Source organism: Girardinichthys multiradiatus, chromosome 11 (assembly GCF_021462225.1).
Source record: "Girardinichthys multiradiatus isolate DD_20200921_A chromosome 11, DD_fGirMul_XY1, whole genome shotgun sequence".
Classification (NCBI taxonomy): domain Eukaryota; kingdom Metazoa; phylum Chordata; class Actinopteri; order Cyprinodontiformes; family Goodeidae; genus Girardinichthys; species Girardinichthys multiradiatus.
Genome location: NC_061804.1, coordinates 29,886,677 through 29,909,853, shown reverse-complemented (window position 1 = coordinate 29,909,853; position 23,177 = coordinate 29,886,677). Strand labels below are relative to the sequence as shown.

The 23,177-nt window shown below is 38.0% G+C and overlaps 1 protein-coding gene across 1 annotated transcript; it reads left to right on the top strand.

The window, feature by feature from the left end:
* Positions 1-4,815: 4,815 nt before the first annotated feature.
* LOC124876701 lies at positions 4,816-21,788 on the top strand. Its single transcript, XM_047379674.1, has 4 exons — positions 4,816-5,181; positions 6,656-9,852; positions 15,961-16,035; positions 20,189-21,788. Exons 2-4 carry the CDS (start codon positions 6,725-6,727, stop codon positions 20,400-20,402), a joined length of 3,417 nt encoding a protein of 1,138 aa, XP_047235630.1. The 5' UTR covers positions 4,816-5,181; positions 6,656-6,724; the 3' UTR covers positions 20,403-21,788.
* Positions 21,789-23,177: the final 1,389 nt, after the last annotated feature.

Here is a 23,177-nt window from a genome sequence, read left to right as displayed (position 1 = left end):
GGAGTTTGAAGAAGAACCTCCATCCTGATCTCAACTCTAACAACCTCTTGTTGACTGCTTTTTTGAGTTTGATTATAAAAACAAAACCCGAGCATCACAAACAAAAAATAAATAAATAAACTCTAACAACCTCTAACAGGTTTTCATTCTGCATTGACCTGTATTTAGCTCCATCTACTTTACCATACATTTGAGAAGCTTCCTTGTGCCCACTAAAGAAAAGCATCCCCACAGCATGATCCTGCCCCCAGCATGTTTTACCATGTGGATGTTGTGTTCAGGGTATTATGCAGTTTGCATGTAGAGTAAAAGCTTGTTCCATTCTGACCAGAGCACCTTCTTCCACATCTTTACAGTGTCTCCTACATGTCTTTTGGTAAGCTGCAAACATGGCTTTTTATTTATTTCCACAATACTGCCACACTTTCAAGAAAGGTCAGCTTTTTGGAATGCACAACTAATAGCTGTTGACAGATTATCCCACCCAGGTTGCGCATCTCTACAGCTCCTCCAGGGTGGTCATAGGGCTCTTGGCTGCTACTATAGTTATTGCTCTTCCCTTCTGGCCTAGGTGGACGATCGCATCTTGGTAGTTTTGCAGTTGTCCCATACTCTTTACAATCACATGATGGATTGAACAGTACTCTGTAGGATGTCTAAAGCTTGAGATATTTTTTTATAACCTAACGCTGCTTTAAACTTCTCCACAACTTTATTTCTGACCGGTCTGCTGTGTTTCTTGGTCTTCATGGTGCTGTTCGTTCACTAATGTTCTCTAACAAAACCTTGAGGCCTTCATAGAGCAGCCAAATTTACACTGTAATTACGTTATATGCTCTCTGACAGCTCGTTGTGCTGGATTTTATTAAAAAGTATCAGAATAAAGGGGACTGCATTAAAATGTGCATCACACTTTTTGAAGTTTTATTTGGAAACAAAATAGTTAAAATCTTGCATCATTTTTCTTTAACTATTATTTATCTGCTACCAAAATACATTTAAGCATGTGGTTGTAACATGATGAAATGTCAAAAGATTTAAGGGGCATGAAAACTTTTGCAAGACACTGTATTTCTTTTTTTCTAACATGCAGGTAAACAAAGTATTAATGTCTATCATTGAATAACAGTTTGCAGTTTTCAACTTAAACATTTTTCAATTAGACAACAAATCAAATGTAAGGATCCTGGCACATAATATTAAGACAGCTAAATGACAGCATGGAAGCAAGAGACCCTGACAAGACTTGCTGATGCTGCTCTGCCCCTTAGTGGCTGCTTTGTTAAATTGCAATCTTGAATACGTAAACTCCTGCTCTTCCATGTTATTTAAAAAAAAACTGTGGCAGAAGAAGCCTTTTAGGCAGACAAAAAGATATGTTTCGTTCTAGTAATTATGAAGTCCACCAGGGTATGTGGTTGATATAATGTAATTCCTAGAGCCTCGATTTCTGTGCAATGATTACCAAACCAATGCAGTTACAGAGCACTGTTAGCCCTTACAAATTTATCATACTTTTCTTATTTTTTATTGCAGATAAAGTGAGTGTTAAATGTGCACACCTCCCTGTAGAAAAGGTTTTTGAGACTTGAAAACCTGAAACAATGTATATTCATTATTTTCAAACTTTTCCCAGCTGTACAATTAGACTGTAAAACAAATACAAGAACTTTATTTCATGTTGATCTGATTAATTATAAATGACAGAAAGTGTTATCTCGAAAAAGCTGGATGCTACAATAAATTTAAAGGTATCTCAATACCGCGTGCACATGTACCCATCACACCTTTATTTCTTTTTTACTATCTTCCTGTTTTCGCTCTTACATATTTGCTTGTCATTCCTGTGAATTTTACTGCATGTACATCACATAAAGATGGAAAAATTAGGCTATGACTTTTAACAGTGGTGTGTGCACTTTAGGTAGCAGTCTACACTCAGAGAAATTCTGTTTGTATGAAAAAGCTTATTGTGGATCCAGAGAGAATTCCAATGTGTGTCAAGGCTAGAGGAAACGTCAGTGGAACATACTAGAAAGTTATGACTATTTTCTAAAGCACCTGAGTTGACACGTGTGTAAGGAAGGTTTAGCAAGAAGAATGCTTGAATTAATACAGTGTAATTAATAATGCAGTCTTGTTTTTACTACATATCATTAATTGATTTATTTGATTTCACATGTACATATAAATAATGGAATACAGTAAGTCTGTAAAACAACAGACCGTCACCAGATGTAAAGCTGGTGCTGTGTGACCATGTCCACTGGTGCTGGTGTGCAGGTCTGAACTGACCTGTGTTCCATAATTAACCTGAAAAACCGCTGCTCTTAGCGCCACCTGGGTCCTTAGTTTGCAGACTACTGCCACTAACTGCAGCTACAAAGCATCAGTCTTCACAAGAAGCCACACACTCCAAAACTTTACTGAACGAAAAAAAACAAAGACTGAAAAAGAAGAAGACTGTTCAGGAAATGCATGAAGAAATCATGAATACACAGCAGACGTAGAAAACTTCTGCAGAGCCATAAAGCAGCATTCAAGGCATTTCTGCTGATTTTATTTTATGTAACCCACATCCCAGCAGCTTTGAGGTGATATTCTTCCCAGAACGTCAGCCTTATCCTCCCCAGGGATCCAGGAATGGAATTTAAGAGCAGCCTACTAAACACAGCACAATCAGTCAGCTCACAGACCTATTTAATAGCAGTATGAGTAAACTGATGTTATTTGAGTATATTATATAAATGCTGCAGTTTTACTAGTCACAATATTAGGCCCAGAGAGCACTGCATGACATGTACAGTTTATCTGGGATTTCAAGGTGTTACATCCTCTTCTCTTCATAGTGAGAGCAGGTTGCTTAGCTCTATATAGCAGTTCTATACAATTTCAGTTCATGTCATTTATACTGCACCGATTAAAACAAATATCCTGCTTCCTTATGGGATCTCAGAAGGAAGTTACAGCTAAAGCTAACAAAACTGTTAAAGCAACATATTAACAGTCGCTCTTCAAAATGGAAGTGTTGCAGTGAGCCCATGTTTCTGCCATGACGTTTGAAATCATTTGTCAAGCGAAGCTGAAAATACTGGACATGCTTTTGATGTTTGCAGAGGGCATTTCTGTTTGGAATTTGCATTTATCCCTTATTTTCTGTAGATTTGCTCACTGTATTTGGGTTTCCTTTCAAAATCAGTAAACAGGTACGTAAGTTCCCCAAGATTTATTATCTGCTTTTCTGGCATTTTATGTTTATTTTTCAGCATTGTTTACTAATGGCCTAAAATTGTATTTATTACTGATTTAGATTTATTGTATTATTAGATGTGTATCTGCACCTACATGAAGTGCCTTGCAAACGTTTTTCTTTTGAATTTTTTTCACTTTTTGAAACAACCACAGATTTCATTGTATTTTACTAATATTGTATGTGATAGACTAACATATAATGGCACATAATTGAAGAAAATAAAATTATATGTACTTTTCACAATTCTGAGATCTGACTGTACGATTAGGATTGTTGTATGCCTGGAAGGTTACATTCTGTCCCAGCCTTTCGCAGGTTTTGTCCCAGGATTGTCCTTTATTTAGCTCCATCGATCTGCCAATCAACTTTGACCAGGTTTATTGTTCCTGCTGAAGAAATGCATCACTACATTATAATGCTTCTACCTTTGTGTTTTATTAAATTATATTAAGTGCTTAAGTAGAACGCAACCAAAACCATTTTGCCACTTGTGCTTTCGATCTCCACAGCTCCTCCAGAGTTGCCATGACTCTCTTGGCTGCTTCACTGATTAATGCTCTACTTGCCCAGGCTGTCAGTTAAGGTGGAGGAGCCAGGTCTTGGTAGGTTTGTAATTGTGCCATCCTCTTTCCATTTTCACATGATAGCTTGAACAGTCCTCTGTGAGATGTTCAAAGCTTAGGATGGTGTTTTATAACCTAACTCTGCTTTAACAATGTTAAGTATCCTAAATAGAATTGTCTATTATGCACAGGTTTATTTCATATATACAATCAAATTAGTGCATCAGTTCACAGCAAATGCCATCTGAAGGGAGTGTGCAGAGAAAGGCCAACAGAACCAGTTTTTCCCACTACACAGAATCCAAGTCTAATTGAATCCATTTAAATTCAGGTCTGCACAGCTCAGTTCATTCTGACTGTAACCTGAATATCTTAAAAAACCTGATTTGGATTTCTGAAATAAATTTCACTTTAATACCTTTAAACATGTGTTTTAAAAACAGTCAACGGTATTCAGTTTTGGACCTGCAGAGTAAAGAGAAATGTTCAGTTCATGTGAATGAACATGCTCATATTTGAAAAGTATGTTAAAAAAATTGCTTGGTAACTGATCATGCGTTCTTATGTTTTATGGTCTAATCAATGTAGTCTCACAGTTTGATGCTATATTTGTGATATAGAGTGCACAAAATAAAGTTAATAAAAAGTTAATGAAATGTAACTGCAAATGCCGCCAATTGAGAAGACTGACCTGACAACACTGTTTAACCCATTGATAATAGGAAAATGAGCCTTTTCTGTATACATGTAAAAAAAAAAACCTGCTATATAGTGATGATCCAATGTTACTTTTTTCATATTTCATTTATTTTACTGGTGCTGCTTCAATTTTATGCTTCATTTACATAGCATGGTAATTTATAGACGCTCCCTACTCTGCTGATGCAAGTCACTTCCTCTCTCTCTTGTCTGTTTTTCGCTCTCTCCCTTAGCCTTCTCTTCACCCAGTTGCAGATCAGAACGCACGCATGCTGGGAAGGAGGACAGTGGCAGGAAAAAGGGGTAAGAGAAGGAGAGAGTCAAGGGGGTGACAAAAGACAAGACAGAGTAGGACAGAGAGGGGCTGCAGCCCACTGTAGCAGATTGCCATGTTCTGGCAATGGAGTGAGCATGGAGCAGCAGAACCAAAACAGGACAACAGAGCTCAGCTGTATGTTGGATCAATAAATGGTAGATGAGTTCAGACTTTAATCGATGGAGTGGAGACCTTATTAAGAAGCATTGCTTTGCAGGGCTGACTGCATATGGACTCCTGAGTTTGGAATCGCTAAGATTGACAATACAAGGAGCAAGTCTCTTCAAACCATTGGGAACCTACAAAATTTTGGAGTAATGAAAACTTACAGCTTGATTATATAAGTTCAGGTAAGGGTGGAAGTCATAATAACCTTAAACTTGTAGCAAACAGTTTTCTGTTGTTATAAAATGTCCTGTGGCTTTTTCAGTTGCCTGTTTTATTTAGCTTTGCAAAGGGGGATTTAATAAAGTATTAACAGAGCATGACAGTTGTCACTTATCATTAGACAGTAAAAGCAGGCATAGGTCACCTGACTTAGCTTAAGTAACATTAACACAACAATCCAAAATAATAGTCCCGCCTGGTATATCTGAAAAAATGCTCTCCTTGCAGTTTAGACGTGTGGATGAAAGTCGTCAAGGGGAAAGAAGAGGAGGACAGGGATGTCAGAATGTGTTTGCATGAAATATTTGTCATAAATCATCACTTGCAAGCAAAACACACTCGTACACACTCACTTTTAGACTTGATGCCTTTTCATAGATAAATAAAAAGCCTGCTTGGCTGCTAAGATTCAGACATGCCTGCCTTCTTGCTGAACTGTGGGGTAGATCAGAAATGACAGAAGAAAACTGGCACATGGATACGATAACATGTGAAAGGGATTGCATCTATTTGTGTATTAAATTTAGATGAGCATGTACTGTGGCAGCAGCAGGCATTATAGTCTTTTCCTATAAGTATAGTGGGAATTTGGGTCTCAATGAAATCTGCAGTGTGGGTTTGTAACGATAACACAATATTAATGATGTCCCAAGAAATGCACTGGTGACCTGGATTTTGTTTGACCAGCTCTGATCCTCTAGTTAGAAATATAAATTAAATAAATCATATTAAGTTGTTAAAAAATTAAACAGTCTTTTTTTTGGCAATAGATGGTTTGACTGACGGTCATTGCATTTGACATTCCATAAAACGCAAATGCTGTTCTTCAAAACGCAATAAAACTTACCCATTATCAAACAGGCTACTTCAGGACATCAGATACAATTATTTAAATAAATGCAAAAAAAGCAAAGGAAGGTGCTAATTAAGAAAATAATTTATTTTAATGGTATTTATAGTTGAGTGATCATTATTATTCTAATTATTCTTATTCTTCTTATTCTTCTTCTTATTATATTTTCTTATTTTATATGTTGTGAAGTTAAGGGGCATTTGAATTGAATGAAAAAAACTGTATCGGCAGGTCAAACGTTAACAAAATTAGTGATCAGAAATTGGTTAAAAGAAATGTATAATTGGTACATCTGTTTGCTTACTTACATCTGCACTCCTTTTTATAGGCTTTAAATTATTTTCAATCATATTTGTGTTCTACTTGTCACGAAAAACGCGGTGCAGACTTATCTATCTTATCTCAGGTCTGCAATTGATTTATTGACAGCTTAATCTTTCCATCATTTCTGCAGTACTGTTGTTTTATTTATCACCGTTCTAACTCTTTGCATTGCTACAGATAATCCTTCTTCCTTGTGCCTTTTGTTTGCAGCACCATCTCAAGTACCTCTGACTGTAAACTTGTTCCTCTTATACTTTCAGACAGAAGTAACTGTGAAAAACAGTACTCCTCTTCTGAGTTTTTAGGCTTTTGAGTCAGCCAAAAAAGGGATGGGGAGGCGAGCGGCAGACCTGACGACTCCAGTTCCTGTGTTAGGCGTCCCCGCCTCAGTAGGGTTGCAGAGCTGGAAGTCAACAGGAGACAGAAGCGGAGGAGCCCTGCTGCAGACATGGGGACAGTGCAACATCGGCGTTCAGACCTCTCCTGGGATTAGCAGACCACCCATTCAGCTACCTGACCGCCTCTCAAACAGCGTTACTCAAACATCCAACAGCTGTATCACCAAGGAAACCGAGACTATATCACTTCACACAAAGAATGACAATGAGAAAAGGGCTATTCTAAGGCAGAAAACTGAGGAAACCAAGATCAAAAAGGAAGTGACTTTCAAAGCACTTGGAGATGTTGCCTCAAAGGATGTTGCTGGCTGTCAGAAGAGAAGTGGTGGGACTTACTGCTATGCCATGGCAATTAAAACCAAGCCCCTCATTGCGGGGACTACCAACAGCAGTAGACCCAGATTGAAACGTTCCACCCGTTACATCAACGGGAGCGTGGTTGATGCAGAGGCGATTGGTGGAATTAGCGAAGCTAATGACGATGCTGAGCCCGCGAAGGCTGCAACCTCTCACGGAAGAGCCCTGCACCATCCTTATGCAGGTCAGTCAGGAAAGCCGCTGTCATTATCGTTGGCTATGGCAAGAAAAATCTGCAACCACTGTGGTGGGAAGCAGTCTATAACGTCCAGAGGCACCATCCTGGGGGAGAATAGGCCCATTTCCGATGCAGTCTTTGAAGAGAAACCATCAAAGCCAGCCCTCACATCTCAGTTTACTGACACACATTTACAGCTCACTCACACACTAAATCAAAACCAGCTAAACTCTCAGAGCAGCCGAGTTAAAAAGACACAGATTGCAGGTAATCCATATTTATTGTATCTTAATGAAGAGATAAGATATAGACGAACACCCCACCCTGCATGTCCAGTACACTCAAGAGGTAGTCTGGCAACACTATTTCATACACATGCCTCAAGTGAAGTAACATCCATCAAACCTGAAACCATCCTCCATACTGAAACTGCTACAGTTACTAAAACCGCAATTGAAAGCAGACAGAAAAATTCCACCATAAACAGCTTAACCAAACCTATGCAGGACAATAAACCCCACCTCCTTGAAAGTCTTCGTTTGACACCTCAAATGGCCACAGCAATCAAAACCTTTCAAACCTCCTCTAAGCACCTTAAGACATCATCCCACAACTATCTCAGAGATAATATTCTGAGAAATGTATGTGTCTCTGTGCATGCTGCACCTGAGAGTCCACCTTTGTATACTGTAGCTATGGGGACTCAAATAACATCCAGTACACTCACAGAGAAAACGTTTAATTTGGAGACGATGTCCAGACATAGTAATTTTGTATCACAAGAAATATTGCACTCAACCGACAAAGCACAAATTGTTAAATCAGAACATTCTTCGAATCTCAAACTGGTAAGCTCTCAACCTGATTTATATAAATGCCAGGAAAAGGCCCTGTCAAGTACTGCCGACATATCACCAGCTAAAATGTCTTTTATGGACAATGCAGCTCAATTCCCTGCCTCTGCTAATCCGCCTCAGAAACCGGCACCACATTCACTCCTTAGCACCGTTGTCCCAAAGATCACTTTGAATTATAAAGTTAATCCAGATCAAATTACATGTAGAAGGAACACAGATAAAGCTGTGGCTCCACAAATCCACTCAGCTCGACCTAACTCAACAAACTCTGAATCTGCACTGCATATTCCTGCATCCTCCACACACACAATATCTGGTGTATCTAAATCTTCAGACCCCAGTGGTGAATCGCCCGCAGCTCCCTGCTCTAAGATTGCAAGTGATTGCACATTATATAAAAATACGACATGCAGGTCCATCAAAACTGAGCTGAAAAAAGCAACATCCCTGGCTGGTTCTTTACCAGCTCCATCAACCGAGAGACAAGCTAATGTTGCTGCATTCAATACGTGTTTGCTTCAGTTAACAGAGACAACCGAAGTACTAAGGAACAATGAGGTCCATGATAAAAACAAAGCTCATCACAAACAAGCACCAGACATCAGAAGTCAAGACAGTAATAAACATTATATTCAGGTTGTCATTCCAAGTCAACAGAGCAACTCCGTAACAACTCCGCTCACATCCAAGCTGCAAAATATGTCAGAAACTGTTAACATAGGTAGTGATGCTAAAAGCCACCACACTAATCCAATCATTAGTCCCACTGGGGAATTGCAAAGTGATAAAAACAAATCTAGTGATATTGTCATCAATGAATTAGTGGTGCGCGAGTCAGAAGAGCACGAAAACTCAAAGTGTTCACAGGTCACTAACCTTCAGAATTGCTTTTCCCCAATTAAGTCAAGCACCTTTCATCTGCATGGTTGTCTGAACAGAGAACAACAAAGGCTTAAACATTATCAAGGATACATGCAAACAGACCATCAGGGACACTGCACAGCAAGCCCACCAGGGAAAACACACAGCCACTCAGATTCAGATACACAACAGTTTGCCTTGGGTGCAGCAGCCAGTCATGCAAATAGTAAGTGTGAGTCAAATGCAGATGGGCAGAAGCATCCCAGTTATTCATCGCCTCCAGTTGCAACACAAACTAACTGTGAATCCACTTTCTCACAAACAAACACACAGGTGAATCCCGTCACCCCGTCTACTGGCTGCCAATATTCCCATTTTGATATTACATTACGAAGGCAAACACACACAAGTCCAGAACATTGTGTCAGTGTTCCAGCATCATTCACCGGTGAAGGAGGGCTCCCAGCGCACACAGGCCCTGAATGGGATTTTGTACTACAGCCGTCTGCATTGCTCTCTAAATCAAGTCCCCCCCTCCATTCCAGAGAGGTGGAGGCAATCAGCAGACCATATTTAAAGGTTAGCCCAGCTGCTCCTCAGTCAGTCCCAGGGGGCACCAGGCTGTCTCACTCCCACCCGTCTGATGCAGCCCTATTGCTGCCCCCTTCCCGGCAATGTTGCAGATCTGTAGGCCTGGAGCAGAGGCTCAAGACTGTGGAGGCCAGCCTGGCAGCCAACAAGGACAGGATCACCACCCTGCTTAACATCATTCAGGACCTGGAGACATGCAATGCTCCCAACAGCCTGTAAGTCTGTGTGCCTCACTGTGGACATTTGGCAGCTGGGTAAATAACTTGTGCAACATATATGATGCAACATACTTATTCTCTGACTCATGTTAAATTCATAACCAATAAGATATAGTTCAGGATTTTTCTAGTGAGATTTTAACTTGGTGTGTTCTTTTAGTATAAATTCAGATTAGTTTGTTCTAGATTCTAAATTTAAGGGGTAATCTGAGACTTCTACCACCTTAAAACAACTTCAAGCTCAAAAATGTAATAGCTGTTTGTGTCAAAGTTATTTTATGAAGCATTAAACTGTTGTCATAGAAGCTGTTTAATATTTACACAGAAAATCAAGGTTGGAAGAAGTCTACCACTAATGATCTTCCTATATGAAATGTGCCAAGATTGGAACATGTAATGCCTGGTTCACACAGCAACATTTTAAAATTGTGGTTTGATTTTCAAAACTTCAGAGACCCCACACTTGACAATAAAAACCGTAGATATAACAGGTTTGGTTCTACAGTGTGTTGTGTACTGCTTCACGGCAAGCACAACACATCACACACAAACAGATTCAACTCACAAACATTCAGATATCAGACAGGAAGTCTCGCAAACCCTCATACTCATACTCGTCGTCTCCTGCTTTATCGGGTTGCGGGGGCAGCACACTTAGTAGAGACACCCAGACTTCCCTTTCCCCAGACACCTCCTCCAGCTCCTCCAAGGGGAGCCCAAGGCATTCCCAGTCTCCAGGCTAGCTGAGAGATATAGTCCCTCCAGCATGTCCTGGGCAGTCCCCTGGGCCTCCTCCCGGTGGGACATGCTTGGAACACTTCTCTGGGGAGGCATTCAGGAGGCATCCGATACAGATACCCGAGCCACCTCAACTGACTCCTCGATGTGGAGGTGCAGCAGCTCTACTCTGCGCTTCTCCCGGATGGCCAAGCTCCTCACCCTATCCCTGAGGGAGTGCCTTGCCACCCTGTGGAGGAAGATCATTTCAGCCGCTTGTATCCGGTATCTCATTCTTTCGGTCATGACCCAAAGTTCATGCCCATAGGTAAGGTAGGAACCTTGCAAACACTCGAGATCAAACGTGAGTTGAGAGTAATTCCCCTCCGTGTTTCCGTCACCTCGCTTTCAGATTGGATATACGCCACGTTCAACAGTGTGCATGCTCATTTTTCCTCAGGGCACACCCCACATGGTAGGATGTCAGGCCAACATAATCCAACATGTTGAATATCCCCAATTTGAGGTTGTAGCGGCCCCAACGTCATTCCGAGGCAAACTAGATCACTATTACCACACCACACACAGCAAAAATATCTCATAAGAATATCTTTAGAGCTATCATAATAATCGGGGCATGTCAGAAGGGGAAGATTGGATCAAAAATCGGCATAAAAATCTTGCCTTGAGAACCAGGCATAAAGTGTTTTGGGTGAGAGTAACTGCCTGATAGAAAAGTAAGGCAGTGAGAAAGTTTATAAAATAACATTATTTAAACTGCTGTAATATTTTTGCCTATGTAAATAGGTCATTTTTATATTTAATTATTTTTAAATCAGTCAGTCATTTTCTACCCCTTATTCCATAGTGGGTCGTGGGGGAGCTGGTGCCTATCTCCAGCAGTCTATGGGCGAGAGGCGGGGTACATCAAATGTATTTTAAATATTACTTAAATATTAAGGTGTCCTGATCCACTTTCAGGATTAGCCTCGTAATATTTTTCCTGCTAAGTTTTGTTATAGGTATTTTATTTCTTTATATAGATCTTTTCACATTTCTTTGATCCTGGAAATGGTTACTTGTTTACTGTGTTTTCCACTATGCAATGTTTGTGGTAAAACAGCAATAGGTTTGAAGTGAAATGGATTGAATGAACTGAATTCACATGTTCCATTCTCAGTCCCTCCATCCCACAGGAAGGTTATTGGTGGAGCACCACCTTCCATAGCTGTTTCCCGTGTAACTAATCATCGCCTTCTGAGTAAATATGCACCCAATGCAAATGATGAATAGTAAATGATGATTTAAAGGGTTTTAAAATATTGTTTTCATTAACCACTATAGCATTTTACTCATTTGGAGTTGTTTTAAACCATTTGAAGTTCACTTTAGTTTTGGACTCAGCTTCAGCCTCTAAGAATAACTACTGTGCATTTACACTAAATGAAGATGCCAAAACTGTTATCTACTACAGGTTAAACAATAACGGCTCATGACTTTTCACCAGAAGTCCAGTTAAAAAATTCTAAACTATGTCTTTAAGTTTATCAAAGATTTAAACATTGAAGCCTCATGATGAGAAGTCATTGTGAATTTAAAACAGAATGAAACATCAGGTAGAAAAAAGGAATAGTTAGAATATTGTCTTATGATTGAACGTAGGAATTGACCAGCCCTCATCCCCAGTTTTCATAAATTAGGTAAACATTTTAGGAATCAAACAGTAATCCATGTAGGTTAATTCAGATTAGGTTTATACCATCTAAATCATGGAGTTTTAACACTTACAGTACGCAGTCCATATTCCTTAAAATTACGTGAAATATCATTTTAATTTAGCTCAGGATAAACTAACTTCACCTCATTAGCAGTTATGATGTTTGGTTTTAGGTTTTCAAAGTAATTACAAAACAATGAGGATTTACCACTTATTCAATTCAATTCAAATCAGTTTTATTTATATGGTGCCAATTCAAAACAATGTCAACTGAAGGCACTTTACATTTCCAGATTTTACTTCACTTCACTTTAGATTTCAAGTCAGGTACATACATTCCTATTAATCAAATTCAGTTTATTATTCAAATTGATTAAAAGGTTTTTCTATCTAAGGAAACCTAGCAGATTGTATCAAATTAGTGACTTGCAGCGTTCTCTCCTCCTGGATGAGCCTGTATTTGACTTGCCACTGATTTGTCATTCAAACAAGCAAAACAAAACTCTTTCAAAGTGCAATGAACAGACAGCTTTTTATGTTCTAATGTTCACACAAAGTCCTGACAACATTATGCCCTGGGGGGTGGGCCAAATCAAACACCACTACTGTCAATCTGTTGGATGTTTTTGAAGCAATGACAATATTTGTTCTGTTTTATTCTTAAAAAATATTGGTGTATTTGTTTAGGTAAGTGCATAAACACTTTAATTGTAATGGGAACAAACTGATTACCTTGTAGGCATAGTTTGCTGCAGAAAGCCAAAGTTTAGACTATTTCTCTAAGCCTCTACATTCCAGCTTTCTTTCTCGTGCCCCAAACTTGATGATGCATTGAAGACAAACCACACATCTGTTGTGATTATGAATCTGAATATATTAATTAATATTTAATATTAATACTTTAATATTTTATCAAATAATATTTCGGTCTGTTAAGGGTTGTTCTGTGAATACCAGCCCAGTAAGGCGGTGGCATTAGGACAAAATCGAAAAGGAGGTGAGGTTAACTGAAGTTAAACCAAGTCTCAAGTTATTGCTTACACAGAAGAAACCAGACTGAGTCAGAACATCTGACATTTTGCCTATGTAGTTGAGATGATTGTTACTAGCACGGAGATATTAATTGAGTTATTAATTTGACGAAAGTCTAAAATTGTAAATTCCTGGAATGTCACGAGTTATACCCTTCTCTTAAATATAATCGGTGACATCTGATGATAGAACTGATGTTTTGAGTCCTATTGTGACCAGTGACCAGTGCTTTAAGCTCATCACTTGGTGCATCAATAATGTGCAGTTGTAGTTTTTTCATTTGCATTTAAGTACAGTGCAAGCTGTTCATAATAATGCCCACACAGGGACGCCATAAATATGTTGTGACTATGAATCTGAATATATTATTTAATATTTAATATTAATACTTTAATATTTTATTAAATAATATCTCGGTGTGTTAAGGGTTGTCCTGTGAATACCAGCCCAGTAAGGCAGCGGCATTAGGACAAAATTGAAAAGGGTGAGCCAAGCTCTGACATTATTGAACAGCAAACTCTGCACACACTTGGAATGAATTCACACAATTTCTTAAAATACAAGAATTGATTAACAAAAATAAGTCAACTCAAAGTCAAACATATTTCAGTCAACAAACTCTTCACTATGCTAAAACAATCCAACTAACTACCAAACAGAATTAAAGAATAGGGAAGACTAATGGGCTATATACAATATAAACAAGTGGATTAAAGATGGTTGAAACCATGACCGAAAGAGTGATGCAACATTTCCATACAATGTTTATGTTTGAGAACCAAGGATTATCTTGAGAAATCTGGAAATGAAGTTAAGTTAGTCTTAGAACCAACTTAGGCAATAATAAGTACACCTTTAGACAACCATTCACAATGCAAGATCAGATAAATATTATTTTAATAAAATGGTGTTTTAAAGAATGATCTGCTGAACAAAACCAACCTTCTGGATGACTAATTCTCAACGGTGTCTCATTAGCTGCCTTTATTTATTAAAATAATATTTAAAGAAATATTATTAAAGAAATGGTAAAATATTTAAGGAAACATTTTGGAAAAGAGACAAATCTTTCTGGAGAAATGGGGCTTAATGGTGTTTACTTAGTTATCAAGTTTAGTAAAATAATGTTAGGGAAATATTATTTACTGGATTGAAAACTAACAACCTTTCTGGGTAAATATTCTTTAGCAGGCAAGCACATGTTCTTAGCTGTTAGCAGTTAAAGCTAACAAAAGAAGCTGATAGCGTAGCACCAGAATCATGTATATGGCGCATTATGATCAATCTTCTGTGTTTAAAATCACCCTTTAAATAAAGTTTGTCTTAACTTTAAAAACACACAAACACAGAACACAAAACTGAGCACGTGGTGCTGAGCAAATAGCCTGCTAGCACCAAGATAGTAGAGTTTCACAAACAAAACCAAACTTCATGAAATGAAAAACATTTAGAGGATTTCATCCTAAATAACTTCTCTCTGCCCAAACCCTAACCTTGTTTGAACCGTGCTGAAGAAAAGTTGTCCGGGCGATGACAGTTTGAAGAAAGCTCTGTGAACAAAAGGGTTAGCTTCCACCTTCCTTCCAATCAGGAAAACTGCTTCACTCGGTGTTGTAGAGATAAGGTCTCTGCTGGAACTCTCTGTAACACAGTTTTATCTGTAGAACTCAGAGAGAAAAATCAAGCTACGCTTGTACCTTAATTATCCCATTCATGAATGAATCTAGCGGATACATGAACAGTAATTCATTCGTACTTAACTTAGTGCATATGATCGATGATCGTACACTCTTGGATCCAGTTTGAAGAGTTATGTCTTTATGCCTGCAAGACACATTAGCATGTGTGTCTCTATGTCCGGACCCATTGGAGGAACCAAGGGAAGAGATAGATTCCTTGGAAAGGGGGTGCTTTTATACAGACAGTGGCATCATGGGAAGTACCTCTTTCCCTACATGTGCCGGAAGTAGGTTAATGCAATTTATTTTGAAAGTTCCAGAAAAGTCTGTACTGGAATTCATGTTGTAACCATGGCTGTGGTCCCAATATCCAATTGGATTTCTTTAAATACAAGACATTTGTAACTCGTTTTCATAAATTACCATAAACAGAAACCAAAGAAAGGCATTTGTAGTTGTTGTTACAAACACAATGATGTAACAGGGCACACAAATGTGTTTTGGAGGTGACTTTAGGTGACAAATATGGTACAAGTCATGGTTTCTTATTGCAGTGATGTGGTGCTGCAACATCATTAAAAGCCTGCAAACAGGTCAGTGACTGTGTGGCTGAGTGTGACAGAAACCTACTTGGGCAATTCAAGGGGCCACGTCTCATAGAGATTTATTTAGCCACAAAGCTCTTCTGGGAAAAAAAGGGGAATTAAAGCGGCCTTCTGGCAAAATGTCTCTGTCAGTCATTCTCACTCGCTGCTGTCTGCTAATAAGTTGTGACTACCTCTAAGGTCATCCTATAGAATAACTGTCTCCTAATAAGATATGGATGTCTAACAGAATGCATGCTAGACAGCTCAGCTCTGCCAAAAATATTCTAAAATCAGGAGGAGATAAGTGCAAACATTATTAAATTAATTTAAGAAGATGAAAGACATGAAAGTGATTTGCTTTTGTTTGTTTCAGTCGGAGATGTTGTAAAAGTGGACTCGAACTGAAAAACTGCTCGACCTGCCAGAAGACTGCTTGTATTGTGTACAGGTGAGACAATAGTGAAATCTTTGACCTGACCAGTGTTTTACAGGTTTCCTGTGACAAAGACAACTCTGTTTTGGTGTACAACGAATATATTGCATATTTGCAACATAAGTGCTGCGTCTTGGTATTGAATGTGAGAAACTTTCATTTGATCAAGTCAGTGTAAAGATGATTGGGAAGAAGAAGGCGGCAACTTGGACACAGTATCTCTCCAATTATTTACGGTGAATTTTAACATACGGATTTTGTTGAAAGGAATTGGCTTGAGATTTAATTTACGGATAACCCTGTTGTTGTTTTTAATTTCTCTGAAAATTAATTGACTGAGTTGATGTAGTTGCATCTCACCTAATGAAAAGCTCAACCCTGCTCCTTTGTTTCAGCTCAGAATACAGAAGGAGAATACATTTTCATCTTTATGCACACCACAAATCTTTTGAAATTAGTGAAATGCAAGGTGAAAGTTATATGCAAACAGTAACTCTTTGTGGCTAAGAGAGCTCCTTTGCCAATTCGTTCTCCACATTTTGCACCCGCTGCTCTCCTATGAATATTTGTAAACAAAACATTAGAATATGAATAGGATAAGGTTTTGATTTTTTGTTGTTGTAAAAAAATACAATGAAATGTATTAAAGACAACGTTAACCCTAAACTAGCTGTTGCTCAGCTGATAAAAAATTAAAAAAATATAGCCCAAAACAAAACCAAACAAAAATAACAGTGCCAAAAAAAAGGACAGAGTTGTGAGTAGCCAAACTGTTCTTGTTCATGACTTCAAACATTTACTTATGCATGTCTGATATGAGTGTTTCTAAAAGGCTAATGGGAATGATGCTCCACATGGTGAAGATGAATCCATGAAGGGCATCTAGGGTCTGGAACTGATCTGTCAAACATTTTATCTGGGATTTTTCGGACTTCTTGGCTGGGATTATGCCAAAATATGATCATATTTTAATTGTTGGTGATTTTAACATTCATGTGTGCTACCTTACCAAGCTGTTGGTCAAAGATTTTCTTAATCTTTTAGACTCTTTTAATCTTGTTCAGTCTGTGTCAGGTTCAACACAAGAACATGGTCACACCCTGGACCTTGTGTTGTGTTTTGTATGTGAGGCTGTGTTTTCTGATCACTGTCCTGTTTTGTTTGAAAACCTTTTTCACGTTTGTGATGCTAAACCCTCGATTCCTATACGTTGTTAACTTATCAGCTGTTGAAGAGGCCACTGCTGCTTTTAATGAGACTTTAGAGTCTCCTGGTGGTTTAACTACTGAAGAGATCACCTTAAATTTTTATCATAAGTGTCAAATGGTTCTTGATGTGGTCTCACCTTTTAAGACTGTGAGACCTAAACCAAAGTCTGAACCTTGGTTAAATGACGTTACTTGCTCAGCTAGGCAAGAGTGTAGGAAAGCTGAATGAAAATGGAAAAAAGCTAAATTACAAGTGTCTCTTGTTGTGTTAAGAGAGAGCCTGAGGAGGTATCAAAACATTGTTAAGGCTGAAAAAGTCAAATTTGTTTCTGGTATTATTGTGAATAATTCTCACAATCCACAGGTTCTTTTCTCCACCATTAACTCTGTCCTAAATACTCCTCCATATTCATGTACTGAGAACTCCTCTGAAAGTTGTGAAAAGTTTCAACAGTTTTTCATCAATACAATACAAAACATTAGATCACTAATCCCTCAGCCTTCACACAAACCCTTCACCTTTATTACAAGTCCCGCTGTCTTTCAACCATTCGAACTTGTGTGCTTCAGTCAGTTGGAGAAAATAGTTATTAAAATGAAGACTTCTTCCTGTCCACATGATGTTATTCCAACTTATGTTGGGTCAGACATTTTACAGATTTTTAACAGCAGTCTCAGCTCAGGTGTTGCTCCAGTCTGTGTTAAACATGCAGTTGTGCAACCGTTGCTGAAGACACTCAGTCTTGATTCTTCTGTTCTTTCAAATTTTAGCTTCCTTTCTATCAAAGATTTTAAAAAGGATAGTTTTTATTCAGCTGCAGTCTTTTTAAGTAAAAGACTTGGAATAAAAAAGAAAAAGGGTTTACTGTTCAATAGTTACCTAGTTAAATTTTTGTAGTCTGACAGCATACTCACAGCATACTCCAAAATTTCAATCAGGTTTTAAAACCCTTCACAGCACTGAAACTGCACTTTTAAATGTCTTTAGTGACCTTTTATACAGATGTAGGAGACTCAGTTATTCCCCTCCTTTTAGATCTGACAGCCGCCTGTGATACCGTTGACTACAGTATTTTGCTCTCCAGACTTGATCTATGTGGTATCAAAGGCTCTGCACTGGACTCAGGTCTTATTTGTCAGATAGGAGTTTCTCTGTAAGTATTGGAGAATCTGCTTCTCCATCAGCTCCCCTTACATGTGGAGTTCCTCAAGGATCCATTGTTGGAGCTATTTTATTTTCCATTTATATGCTTCCTTTTATAGAAATTTTATATTTCATTTCATTCATATGCAGATGACTTTATTTCCAGTTGAAGCACAATCATCCTTTCTCACTTCAACCACTGTTTGACTGCCTTAGTGAAGTAAAAGCTTGGATGGCTTCAAATTTTCTAAACTTCAATGAAAATAAAACTGAAGTTATGATTTTTGGTCCCAGTGGAAATCATAGTGCGTCATCTTCTGATCTCGGTAGCCTCGAGCAATTTGTTAAATCTCATGTAAAAACAATTTGGAGTAATTCTTGATTCTAGTCTTAATTTTGAGAAACAGATTAGTTCTTGTAAAATTATCATTTTTTAAATCAAGACTTTTATCCAAAGTAAAATAATTTTTATCTTTTAATTATTTTGAACGGGTGATTCACGCTTTCATCAGATCCCAACTTGATTACTGCAATTCTGTATGTTGGTGTAAGCCAGGCCAGCCTCTCACGGTTGCAGCTGGTTCAGAACGCTGCAGCTCATCTCTTAACACGAACACAAAAGCGTGAACATATCTCACCAGTGCTTGCTTCCCTTCACTGGCTTCCCGTTAATTTTAGAATTGATTTTAAAGTGTTATTGTTGACCTATAAGGCCCTGGATGGGCAGGAACCAGCTGCCCCTTCGTATTAGATAGCCTTCAACCCTTGGTGTTTTTAAATCTCTTCTTAAAACACATTTATACTCACTTTGAATATAGTTTGAGTGTTTTTTTCTTCTATCTTGTATAGTGTTTGTATTGAATTATTATTTATTGTTTTTTGTGTGCAGCAGTTTGGCCAAAGGCCCTTGTTCTTAAATGTCCTATATAAATAAATTTGATTTGAGTTGATTTGATTGCTTCATTGAGCTGTAAGGGCATTTCTCTACTTCTGTAAATTTCCTCAATGAATCATTGCAAATAATAAACATTAAGTTATACTCAATTAATGAGCGGCATTGCTTGTCTTTGATCTTAGATTTCAACACAACATACGATTTTGGTGTATGTTGACCCTGTTGTTGCTCATGTAAGATTTTAGGATTCATCACAAATTTTCTTGTAGTTCTCATATCTGTGCTGTGTCTTGGTTTGCACTCATTTGCAGAAATGTTGCATCATGCGTAGGCAGCAGAAAAGATAAAACGTTTAAAATAATTGCCCCAGAAATATTCAAAGCATGGAGGTTAAGTGCGGTTGTTAAATCTAAAAGTTCATCATCATTCTGACAAAAGCCTCATACTGTCTAAGTAAAACCTAAAACTGTCTCTGTCTTGAAATATTGAAAACACGTCTCTTCATCTACTTACTTTCAAATCTGCTTTTGTGTGTCAGAGAGATGCTGAAGTGCTGAATGCTGCATGTTGGCATCCGGTCCTGAAAGGCTAAGTCAGAGATGAGTAAATTTAAAGAAGAGAAGTGTCTTTTAAAAGGATTTGGATGCCATGCTGGAAAATGTATTCCTGTAATTACTCACTTCTTAAGTCCGACAAGGAAAGAAGTTGCACAAAAGGAGTATGATCACACAACACAAATTGTCTGGAGCAGCTTTGAAGTACCTGGTGGCAAGAAAAAGCTTTAATCCCATACAAATTATCTGGAAATCCTTAACTCATGTCTGAGCTTTCGTTTGGATAAATCAATCAATTTCATGTATGTTACATTTGATCTCTTGGGTTGTAGTTTAGTCATTCTATATTTTTGCTGTCTCTATCCAGTGTTGAGTATGACTTCAGGCAGCAGGAGAAACACTTCTTGGAGGTTCTGAATCACTCACTGAGTGGCAGCAACGTTTTCCCTGAACATCTAGTGGAGCCCTTAAACCTCGGCCTGCTGCGAAATGTGATCTTCAAGAAATTCTCAAAGACAAAGTTAAAGAGCAAAAAGCTGTGCAAGACTCTGCTTAAGTGGATTCCAAGAAAAATTCATTAGCTGTAGATCTCTGTTATATGTGACCAGCATGAATGTTTCAAAAATAGTCTTCACTATACTACAGCCTGGAAAAATCTCTTTAAAAACAAACAAGAAAAAACAACTGTCAGCTGCTCAACATGCAGAGACAGTAATCGAGTGGTTCTAATCAACCAGTCATATGTTACCACTGGTTACAAGATAAAGTATCCCATAGCTTCTTTCTTCAAGTTTTCTTGTGGCAAAAACTGACAAAGTATGAAGTGGATTGTTGTTAAATGCCAAAAAGTTGTTTTAGGAGCTGTGGCAAATTGTATATACTGAGTGTACATATCCAGAGCGTATATACAGTATCTTTTAAAAGTTTTCATACTGCTTTAACTTGTACATATTCTGTCAAATTACAGCCACAAACACAAGTGTATGTTATTTGGATTGTATGTGATAAATCAACATAAAATTGGGCCTTCTTTTAGTTTACTTTTGTACAAAAATCCAAACCCCTCTGACAACCCTATATAAAGTCCACAGCAACCAACTGCCTTAACAAATCCTAACTGGTAAAATAGACCCTACCTGCATGTAATTTATTCTAAGTACAAATAAGGCTGTTTTATGAAGGCCTCTAAGGTTTATTAGAAAACATTAAAGAACAAACAGCCCCATAAAGACCAATGTACACAGCAGGGAGGTCAGGAATAAAAACATAAAAGATTAGATAAAATAGCATACATGTAATGTAGAAAAATCAAATAGCTTAAAACACGTTCAAAGCCAACCTGATATTCCCCAAAACTATTGCAGCTGTAATTGCAAAACAAATAATTTCTAGAAGCATTGGCTCAGGGGCACCTAATGCAAACGCACCCTGCACCTTTCACATTTTTATTTGGAAAATAAATCCAGTTACGGATCCTTTTCCTTAACAATTATGTGCTATGTTGTATAAGTCTATCACTTAGAATTTTAATAAAATACAGTAAAGTTTCTGGTTGTAACTCGTCATAATGGGAAGAAAACCTAAGGGGTATGAATACTTTGGCAAGGAATTGTTTCCAGTATGAGTGGTGTACAGCTGGACACATTTTTATATATTGCAGTAGTAAGTTGTCTGCACTAAAAATATGTTGTTAGACATTTTTTTACCCAATCCATCCCTGCTTGATGTATGATATCAACAAAACAGTATTATGCACTTCATTTTGAGGTGTAGTTTAGCTACTTTGTAATCTATACGGATCTTTGTTTGATTTTTTTATTGTTACATATGTCAATATCCCTGCTTGTATTTGATGACTAACTGCAGCCACAGATTTCTATATGTAATTTTCTATATACAACTCTGTCCTATTTGCACTGTGGAGCTGACTGATGGTTGACCTTTTGTCTTGTTCCCCTAAAAATAAATGTCAGGAGTACAAGCTTTGTTTTACTGACTGTTGATTTCTCCCTTGTGTTGTGTAATTCTGATTTCTAATACATATTACGGTGGCACGGGGTGAAAACCAACATTACAAAATCTAAAACACTTTTACAAACCTAAAGACAAATTAACATTCCAGAAAACAATTTAACAAGATGCAAAACACTTTTACAAGTACTGAAACAAATTTACATTTCAGAAAACAAATTAATATTTCAGAAAATAATTTCACACAGATGCGAAACATTTTTACAAGTACCAAAACAAATTTACATTTGACAAAATCAACCGGAAAGGGAATGTACCAACGCCGAGGCTGACCCGGAATGATAACAGTTGCACTCATTGTGTCCTTCAGGGGCTGCATCCTTCGAAGCCCGTATTTGTAGGCCAATTACGTCACAGCGCGGCGACGAAGGCTGTCCCAATTCATGAATCATTCCAAGACTCCCTCAAATGCGGCCGACAAATGTGTCCTTCTTTTGCTCGATTTGAAGGATGGGTCGTGAGTATCCTTCGCGGCCCATCATTTCCCATCATTCATTGCGGGTCGAAGCGGATTGGTCAAGCAGGGGAAGCCATGGCAGACTATAGCAGCAAAAGCTGTGAGTAAATTGTGGAAAATTATACTTTCTGTGACACAAATTAACTTCTACAATGTTTTTAGTGTGGGGATATAATTGTGTAGACGTGAAATATCTGCTTGATTTATCTAGACATCGCTTAATTTCAAACGTGCTCTGACGTGTTCCAAGTTTTCCGTTCCCGGTGTAGTAACTCCCGGCTTGCCTCGCCAGCCTTCCCGGCAGTGAGGCGAGCTGTACTTGGAGATATCTGACCGGACTCCCGGCACTAAGCTCCCGCTGGCAGTCATCACAGTGAACGTTAAACACAAGTGATTTCCAACAGTTTATGTTATTATTTTAATTGTTACTGAAAATCGATTTAACATTTCAGGTGATATTAAGGTTAACCAGAATAAATGGACAGTTTTATGTAATCCAACTGTATCGCAGGAGAGTGTGATTGAGAATAAATAAGCTTTCCAATATTCATTTTTGATGAAGAAATGTGCTATATGTTTTAAAAGTTTATTTATAATTCAGCTAGCATTATAATTTCCAGGTAAACCGACGAGGAATACACCTCCAAATGTAAGTGAATCTCAGTAAAGAAGTTAAAAAGTTTGAAAGAGCTTGTTTTAGGCATTTGCATAGAAATATTTTTATATTTTCTTCAAATTAAGACAAATGTAAAATTAAAAAAGACTTTATTTTTGCTCTGATACTAAGCAAGATGGGTTTTTTTTGGTACCACCACCTTTTTACTAGAGCTAAAAACTTAGCCACCGTGGCTTGGAGGTACAATAACAA